Here is a 9,797-nt window from a genome sequence, read left to right as displayed (position 1 = left end):
GGATGAGAGGGTGCTCAGGTAAGAAATTACAGTTACAGCTCCTGAAAGTCTTCCAAAAACAAAACAAGACAAACAAAAAACTTTAAAATGTGTCCCATGCAGGGCACAGCAGGAAGCAATGGCAAGGCAGAAGGAGGAAGAGGAGAGACAGTATCAGAAAACGCTGCGTCACACACGGGCCATCCATCAGCAGATGAAGGAACGCGAGCTCTCGGCTCTAGCTAAACGCAGAGAAACCTTCAAGGAGGCCGATCAGCTGATTGAGGAAGCCCGCCAGAGACGTATGCGCCTCGATGAAATCAAAGAGAAGAAGCTCAGGGAGCTCAGGTAAGTTATAGCAGGTTGACTGACAATCCACAGGGTTGATTTCCAGCTGTAAAAACATCTGTTAAACTTGACATACTTGTCAATGCACAGGGCTACAGGCCTCGCTGAAAAATACTGTGCAGAAGTGGAGAAAAAGGCCTGGACATCGCTGGGACTCGCAGACGTACCGGTACTCAAACACCGAGACTGACAACGCCTCAGGTGTGGTTACTCCCACAAAGCTGTCAAGAATACAATTTTAAAATACTGTAGCTGTAGCTTCTGATATACAATTTAAATACATATGACTTTCACACAGAAGTGTTGATCACTGATAAAAAATTAAATAAAAAAAGTATGGCATTTAAGTCTTTTTGTTTGCAAAAACAAATCAAACGGAGCAACGTCAGGTTGCTTGACAGACTGCTGCTTCATAACACACAGACAGGAGACTCAAGACTATTTTTCACTTTTATTTAGGCTAGTATTTCCCTTTCAGTTGAGTCATATTCTTCCACGTATCAAGGACATGTCCCCTTTATCATTAATATGCATGACAACAGAAAGGAATTAAACTTATGTTAGGATGACACTTTACACACACACAGCTTAAAGCATGTAAGGAAGTTAAGTACATCAAGGTAAATAACAGGCTCTTTATTCCAGACCATTCTCAACACAGAACTGGATGTACAGAGACCTAAATTTCTTCATCTTAACCATCTAAACACACAACCTACAGGAGTGTTTATGGATCTTTTTCAAGTTGTCATGAGAACATCAAAGGTACCACCAGCCTGCCTTCTTCTGCCTTTTTTGCTTCTGCTGAAAAGCATTACCAAAAGAAGACACAGGAGAGGAAAGAATCGGTGGGGGACATATAGGTGGGGTCTCCATCTAAAAGTTTTTAGTTGTTCATCTTGTTCACATCTGTACACGCAGAGAGAGAGAGAGAAAGAGAGAGAGGGAGAGAAAAAAAAGTGACCGGAGGAAAACACCACAACACCTGGCATACACGGGCCTCCGTACGAGGAGGGCTGAGAGTAAATAACAGACACGCAGTACGGTGGCGGGCCCTGGGGTCTGGTAGCCGTGGTCCCGTCCTTGCACATACACAAATACAGTCTCACACAAGCACTGTACACGGCACGAGAGGTCACCTTAATACATGGAGCCGATGAAGAAGAGCTAATATCTACGAGGTGGAGTGGACAGCCCTCTACAGGCCGATGTGGGAGGGGGGGGTCTTTTTTTTGTTTTTTTTTTCATCTTTATTTCAACCTTCAGATCATAACCGAAGGCGCACACACACACACACACACACTCACGCACACAAACACTTCCTCAGTCACACAGTGACATACGTCTGTATGCATTTAAAACTCCATAAAGCTACACGCCTGTGCAGAATATACTATCATTACTTAGTGTTGCTAGCTATAGCCACTGAAATGGCAATATATGTTCAATATTATATGCATTTTTTTTCCCCATCAGAATATACAACGATGAATTAAATTGTACTGACAAACCAGACAATGGAAGATGGTCCCATGTTCAGTACATCCAAAATAAGAGCTTCTCTAGTCACTTCTTCATGAGTGCAAAATCCAATGTTCCTCCACCTACTTCAAAGGTTCATTACTGAGCTTTAGCAAGTCCACTTCTGCACAAACCACAAATCAATAAAAAAAAAAGAAGAAAAGAAAACACAAAAAAACAACACATTAACTTAAACACAAAATTCACCTAAACAAGTCGTAATAAATATGGAATGTGAAAAACAAAATGTGGTCCAACGTCTTTCAAAGAATACAAATAAAAAGTCCTTCAATGCAGTTAATTTTTTTCTTTTTTTCTTTGTGTAACATGACAACATAATAAAAAAATGTCACTCAAAACAAGAGTGGGCTGTTGCTTGCTTGTGGCCCCTGTTGTGAGCAGAGGCCCATGGGAAGCTGGTGAGGAACACAAAGAGGGGACAGATGAGGGGGAACAGGTGGGTCAAACTGAGGAGGGGGGGTGGTAGCTGGATGTTCACATGCTGTAACCAAAGTTGGCCGGGGGAGGCTGAGTGTAGCCTGGTGCTGCTGTGTAACCGTAACCGTAGGCCTGCTGAGGAGGGACAGCCACATTGGGCCCTGCGGTGAGCATGAGCTGCGGTGTGCCTGAAATGCAAAAAAAATAATAAAATCAAAATAATATAAAGCATTTAAAAACTAAATGGCTGTACCAGACATATTCTCTGAGTTTGATTTAAATTTGGCACTGCTCTAATGATCCGGTGTGGTCTTTTTACCGTAAACAATGGGTTGGGACTCTGTCGCTTGCTCTTCCTGTTTCCTCAGAGAGTCAGAGGCTTCGAGTTTGTCCACCTGTGTGAAACACAACAACAGTGACCGAGTCAGACTTCACTCCGACAGTCTGCCGTGGGGCTCTGGAAGAGCAAGGGCTGAGACGCAGGGCTCGTAAAAACTGACCTCGGGGTTATTTCACTGGCTGACGGATGGGACCATTCCTGACAGGCGAAGATGAATACAGTCCAGATTTAAATAAAGAAAGGCTGCAGGAGGCAGGCCTTGCTAATGTGTTGGAGGCCATCCGTAAGGCAAGGGCTCTAACTACGAGTAGAAAACTACTGGCTACTCTATCGGGCTTGGCTACGGTAGTCTATCAGACAGACGCCCACTTAAGTGTGGAAAGAATTAAGGAATTAGGATAGGAAACGAAGACAGACAGCTACTGGGCATTAATGGTCCCACCATCCAGCCACCCAAAACATCTACTCTAAAGTGTTGGGAATGTAAGTATGTAGAGAACCAACTCCTCACCGGTCAATTAAACTCACGACAATTAAAATGTGTGTTTGTTTGTTTTTTTTTTGTCCATTCTCAACATAAGATCCTAATATTCTACACTAAAGACACTTTAACTCACAGAAAGTCTGGGCTACAGTTCAGATAACTGTATGAAGTAATCATTTTCTGCAGGTTGAGGTGATGCTATCAATAACTTGACACGTCATACAGTTTGAATTTTTAATTTAGTAGAACAAAACTAACAACTACAGTTGAAACAAGTCTCACAAATACACGTAGGCTCACTCAAACGTCTGTTATTCCATACGAGTTCTCAAGTTTTTACACGCATGTGGCTGTGTTAAAGATAAAACGCACGCTCTTTCAGTTTCAAAAGGTTTCCTTTATCACGATCAAATTCAGGTCCCACAATTAGTCAAATACAACCTCAGATGAAAACTGTACGACATGCTACACTGTCTTTTTCCTTTCTTCTACCATCGTTGTAGGGGGATTTATTTATTTATTTACAGAAGTGCTCCAGTTCATTAAAGTTTAAAAGCACAGGTCTCTCTTTTCAATCAAGATCAACCCACAGACCGGGTCATTGCAACAAAGTGACTGTTCTCTTTTTTTTTTGTTGGTGCGCTTGATAGTTTTTTTATTTGTTGCATTACCTAAAAGCCCCTTATTTGACCGTAATAATAATAATAATGATGGTGGCAGGGGACCCCTGTCCACCACCCCTCCCTACCCACCAAGCGTGGCGCTGAACATTATGGACAAACAATTCCACAATTTCAAGATTAGAGAATGCAAAACTAAGTTTTACTGTAATTTTCTATGTAAAAAAAAAAAAAAAAGGATTTCTCCAATAAATCTTTCCAAACTAATTCATCTGAGGTTGTATTTACCATATTTTAAGATCTGGTAAGATCCAGAGGATTATGAGGATGATTAGTTTTTTTTTCTTTTTTAGTGTACAAAGTTATGATGCATTAAACCTTAGAATTAACAGAGGTGTACTTTACTTTTCAAAGATATTCTGCAGTCAAAAACAGTCATTGTAATAATCTGTGGAGCCTGTAAAAAGTATTGATAATAAACGTATCCCCCCTCAGACCAAAGGCTTTATTAAAGTCTTTCAAACTCTGAGGGTTTCCTGGTAAACCGTTAAGCTGTCCTCAGTAACCTTGTATTTTTCACTTTCTGAAAAACATCAGAGGTTCAGCTTTCTGTTTTCGTGGGAAATTACTGACAAAAAACTATAGCTGGTTAATATTAAAAACATTTGTTTTTTTCATGTCTTGCGTTACTCCAGGCTTCAAAGGGCTTCAAAAAGTCTCGATGGATTAAACTGCCTATGTTTTTCTTTTCAAGCTCAACGTTTTGCACAGTAGTTCAGACAGCGGAAGAGAAAGGACAAACAATAGACCCAGAAAAATTCAGAGATTTAAGCAGCCAGCAAAAAAGCAAAAAGCTTCAGTTATTACAAAGTGCAGTGCTGACACAGTCGTCGTGAGAAAGGCGGTTCTTCTGAAGATGGTTTGGGGTTTAGTTCTCTACATACCGTCTACTCTACTGCAGTCAATTAAGCAGGCGTTGTAAAGAGAAGTCAGGCTGTTCATTTGAGAAGAAAAGAGTTGAGAGACATGCTGAAGCAGCTGTTAAGTTACTTTCTTCTTTAAGATTGCATGAGGGAGAAAGAAAGACAGACAGGAAGGCAGAGAGCTAGAGTGGAGGGGGGTGTGAACAAGGGTGGAGGGGATGGTTTTGTTCAGCCAGTTCAAGGTTTCCAGAAGCAGGCACAGCCAAAGACGATGCCTCCTAACCTGGACTACTGGAGTGCTAGAGGAGTGGAGTGCATGCTTTTCCTTCTACTTGTTAAGGGTTTATTCCCTCCATCAAAAAGACACAACAACCCCCCCCAGTAAAAATCACATTAAATGAAGGATAACTGCCTTCCTCTTTATACACTGACATTTGAGACCACACTTAATAGTCGCAAAGTATACTATGCAAAAGTATATGTCTTTATTGTTTTATAATTGCTTATAGTTTCCTATAAAACACTGAGATAAATAAAGTACACCAAAGACAATGAAGAAAATACTAAATCTCTTAAAGGGATGGTCACTTCATTCAAAAAAATACCTCAGTGGCTGATCGATTACTCAAAACATTCCCACACTTAGCTGCAGTCTGAGCAACTGCACCACCGCCCAGGTACAGGTACGGTGATGCCCCCTCCACCCTTCCACAAAGACAGAGCTTCATTTCCCATGTACTTTTGTCATGTCTCGCATTCAAAAACATTTCTTCTGAAGTTATTCTGAACCGTTTTAGCAGAGCGGGGAGCAGCAGACTGCAGCTGAGTGACACTAACAGGTCAGTTTAACACAGGAATCCATCTACAGGTCTGTGAGAAGAGGAGCCGCCGACTGCGGCTCAGGTAGCTGCTCAGAGTGGCGCTCTTCACCCTCAACTCAGGAGAACTGATGGGTGTGCTGGCTCAAGTGTGAAACTCAAACACAGAAGGCGTCACTAATCCTCCCTTGAACTTCTGCTCGATCCTTTATAAAACGAGCTTCGTGGAGCTAAAATATATCCATCCTGTTATTTTGGACTTCTGACTTACTTCAGATCAATCTTTATTACTCTCATATAAAGGTGTGTTACAACCAAAAACGTAATAACGGCCAATAACGTAATAACTGCCAATAATGTAATAATTTTGGCCATTTCAAATGTAATGAAGCCAATAGTGTAATAATGTGCCAATAATGTAATAAAACTTTTGAGCCAATAACGTAATAACTTTTTGCCGAAAATGTAATAAGGCATTACATTATTGGCTGGTTATTACGTTATTGGCCTGGTATTAAAAAAAACCTTTCATAATGTGATGCCTTATTACATTATTGGCAAAAAGTTATTACGTTATTTACTCAAAAGTTTTATTACACTATTGGCTTTATTACATTTGAAATGGCCAAAATTATTACATTATTGGCAATTATTACGTTATTGGCCGTTATTACGTTTTTGGTTGTAACAAGGTGATAATATCTTAAAAAAGGAGTTTACTACTGCTCACTGAGGCTAAAATAAAATAAATGATCAGATCCTTGCAAAACCCAAATTAGACCAAATAAGCAATTTTCTGTACTTAAAAGAACAAAAGTAGCAATTATAAAATGCACTATTGGAAGCAAAATGTTAAGCATCTGGTTTTTTCAGAAGATCGATCCTATCAAAAAAGAAAAATGAAGATTTATGTAATTTCCCTTCAGCGATCAATGTATTACTGAATCAGACTCCGTCTCATTAACCACTATAATAGCTTTTTTTTCTCTTTTCCCCAAACTGTGAGCAGTCACTGATGCCAGCAAACCAAGCAGGGCGTTGAGGGATGGGTGTGAAGAGCCCCACTCTGGAGCTCTTGGGGTGGTGGGTGGTCTAGTGAACACGTGGAGTTTACAGTCAGAAGCAGCAGAGTGAGAGATGGAGGTGGGCGGGTGGGGTCACATGCACTTTCTGAGACTTTTACTCCTGCAAACTACACGCTACAGGACAGAGGAGAGGGGTCAAAAAGAATGATTACGAAATGGATTCGACTTTCACCTTTTCCTTTATCGCATCAACCTGGAGAGGAAATTCAGAGAGGAAACTTAAAGAGGAAAAAACAAATGGGAGTCTCCCAAAACAGAAATTGACAGAGAGAAAAGAGCAAACAGAGGACTTGTCACTTGAAGAAGAAACAAAAGCACTCCGAAGAGTGATGTGGGTAATAATGCCACTTTTGATACAAATGCAGACTTGAGATTTATCTGGTGCTGTAAAGTTTCACTTTGTCTTGTACAGAAGTGTCAAAAATGTTGACTCAACAGACCAGTTTAACACTAGAACCACCGAGCCGGACTCATGGACGGTTAGGGTTTTCTTTTTAATGTTAATAACTTTGTCTTAATAAAATCTACGGGTCTATCACTCCCTGACTTTTCCTAAATATGTGCACGTTATATTCTCTGAAGTACACAAGAGTTCTGAGCACTTTTTCTTGGGACCGCCACAGCGGTCTTATAGACCGCTGTCGTTTACACTAAAGGTCCGAGGTGCAGAGTTGTTGCTACATTGGAGATGATTACATTTAATTTTCTCCCCCCTCATTTATCCGTGTTTTCCTTCTATTACGCTATAAACTGATCTGAAGAGGGGAGAAGAGTGAAGAAGCACTATTTTACAGATCAGATTTGGGAAGCCAGCAAAAGTTCACAAAAACTAATGCGGATACAGACTGTTCACCACAGAAGAAACTGTGAAACTTTTACCAGAAATGAGCGAGGGGGGGATGATGGAGAACTTTCAGACTTCAGTGATGAGGACTGGGGGTTGATGAGTCTGAGCTAGACCCTCTTGGAGAAAAATAAAAGTCACCTGACAGCTGTTAGACCTACGATGTCCATGGAAGGTGTGTGTGTGTGTGGCATTATTTTACAAATTGATTTACTGGCCTGAACATCTGAAATTACCTCCACGTATAAAGAAATATACGCCGCTCTTCTCAGTGCAACCAGGGACTGTTCCACTGGCGGCAACTGATCACAATCAAAGATCTATAACTATTATTATTATCTTTAAAACACAAAGTAAGCAATAATAATAATAATAATGATGATAATAATTATAATATAAAGCAAATAAATCTCAGAATCAGGAGCAACAATAGGTTTATCCATGAGCACGCACACACACCATCTCCTGTGTGTGAATTATCCGCGTTTGTTTTGTATGTAGTTTGTTAAAATAATGTTTCAAGGAGTCGGCTGGTGCCGTGAACATGTTTTATATATTTTGAAACGTAATATTTTTTCCCTTCACCACATAATCATAAATAAATGAATTTGTCTCCCCACCCCACACGGAAACACGCAGATGTGCACGGACAAAATGTGAAGGAGAAAAAAAGCTTTAACACAAATTTTCCCACTTCAAGAACTGGTTTCTGTATCCTAACAATTAAATTGTATCTGGTGGTCAGAGATGGCTACGGTGCTTGTGGGGGGGTAGAAAGCTGGCGGGTCTAGTGTTAAACTGTTCATCAATAGTGCACAAAATTATTTTATTTCAATAATCAAATGATCCACTGTTACAAGAAATGTGTGTACCGCTTCTAACAAAAGGTTTGGCATATAAAGCTAACACTTTGGAAATGCCTTACTCAGGTCTGCTGTCTGTTAAAAAAGCAACACGTGAGCTATAATTCTGCCGTCCACAGAGATAAATGTTAAGATGAGCAACACAGCAATGAATCTCCTCTGTAACACATTTGTGTGGAAAAGTAGCCTGAATGCATGAAAACCCAAAACAAAAACAAACACAGGTGATGACACATAATGACTGAGAGAAGCATAGGAAGATGAACATGAATGAGGGAAACAACCTGGATGTCTGTTTAGTGTCAAATAGTATTTGCAAACAAAGTTTAGCAGCTGCATCTGTTTCTTCAAGGGAACAGATGGGTGCAACTATTAGGCAACAGCCAGACAAAAACACGGCACAAGACTCATCCGACTGGAGCCACTTTAGTAGACCCAAACATGTTAGCTTCTGCAGACAGATTGATAATACAGGTTTGCAAAAACTATTTCACAAGTCCTTTCATCACATTGCACCATGGAGCTTATTTTACTGCAGCTTCTATCTATGCCCCTAGAACTTGAGTCAGTGTTCTCTTTTTAGATATTTCACAAAGCAAATTTAGTTTTCTAAGACGCATTAGAGGTTACCTCTGTCCAACCCACCTTTGAGAGATACTCCCTCATGACCTGGATGAAGTATGGCATGGAGAAGTCCATAATGTTGTGCCGCCATGCGGTTTCCAGCACCACATCTGGCCGCAGGAGGTCGTAACAGGTGAACAGGCAGGCAGCAAAACACTCCTTCTTGTCTTCTGTCAGGAACCAAGCCAAGAGCTCCTCCGCCAACTCGATGTCCTTGGACTCTGATGCATACTGCATGGCATCCTGCAAGGGGACGGGACAGGGACAGGTCAGTAACCCGGTCTAGGGAAAGTGGCCACATCTGCCATTTCACAGTGCATCGCTGTCTGTACTTTACTGGTGTGGAATGTAAAAGTAGTGCTGGGCGGTATACCGGTTCATACCTAATACCGGTGTTTATTTTTCTTATGATATTAATTTTTCATATACCGTAATACCGGTGAGTATGTACAGTAGTGTACACAACGTTGGGAACGCCGCGCAACTGTTTGTGAGGGGACTGTTTAGCAGTAGTGATGCACCGATTGTTCGGTAACCGAAATTGTTCGGCCGAAAATGGCAAAAAAAACATTTTAGGTGTTCGGTGGAATAAGTGGGAAAAAAAACGAACAATTAATAACGGCGTTGTAATATAAGGAAATAGACTGGCCGCTCCCGTAACAGTTGCGCACCACAAACATAAATCGTTGGCCAACCAAAAAGTAACCACATAAGAATTTTACCTAACATTCACCAGGAGGTGGAACCAAAACAACATAATGCTGGGAAATTAAAAAATGTTCAGTTTTTTATTCATTCATTCATTCATTATCTTACCCGCTTTATCCCTTGCGGGGTCACGGGGGTCTGCTGGAGCCTATCCCAGCTTATTTTAGGTGAGAGGCAGGGGTTACACTGCCTCTCACTCTCT

At 40.9% G+C, this 9,797-nt stretch overlaps 2 protein-coding genes across 4 annotated transcripts in view; one reads left to right on the top strand and one right to left on the bottom strand.

Moving 5' to 3' along the window:
* Nucleotides 1-517, top strand: part of cfap45 (cilia and flagella associated protein 45) — a 5,759-nt gene extending 5,242 nt beyond the window's left edge. Inside the window, exons 9-11 of the mRNA XM_061720263.1 lie at nt 1-18; nt 103-327; nt 418-517. The exon at nt 1-18 is cut by the window's left edge and continues 176 nt beyond it. Coding sequence (XP_061576247.1) covers nt 1-18; nt 103-327; nt 418-517 — 343 coding nt within the window. The remainder of the gene's footprint in view (nt 19-102; nt 328-417) is intronic.
* A 246-nt stretch (nt 518-763) lies between these two features.
* The window catches only part of LOC133441604 (clathrin heavy chain 1-like), a 37,257-nt gene continuing 28,223 nt past the window's right edge, over nt 764-9,797 (bottom strand). Inside the window, exons 30-34 of one of the 3 annotated variants that reach the window (XM_061719077.1) lie at nt 8,909-9,130; nt 6,729-6,749; nt 2,787-2,824; nt 2,606-2,681; nt 2,341-2,474 (exon numbers count right to left, since the gene is read on the bottom strand). In XM_061719077.1, the coding sequence (XP_061575061.1) occupies nt 2,651-2,681; nt 2,787-2,824; nt 6,729-6,749; nt 8,909-9,130 (312 nt within the window). In that variant the 3' untranslated portion in view covers nt 2,341-2,474; nt 2,606-2,650. Of the gene's footprint in view, nt 2,475-2,605; nt 2,682-2,786; nt 2,825-6,728; nt 6,750-8,908; nt 9,131-9,797 lie in introns of all 3 variants that reach the window. The other 2 variants (XM_061719075.1, XM_061719076.1) reach the window with 2 other exon arrangements.

Source organism: Cololabis saira, chromosome 4, assembly GCF_033807715.1.
Source record: "Cololabis saira isolate AMF1-May2022 chromosome 4, fColSai1.1, whole genome shotgun sequence".
Lineage (NCBI taxonomy): Eukaryota > Metazoa > Chordata > Actinopteri > Beloniformes > Belonidae > Cololabis > Cololabis saira.
This window is presented reverse-complemented; position numbering and strand designations above follow the sequence as displayed.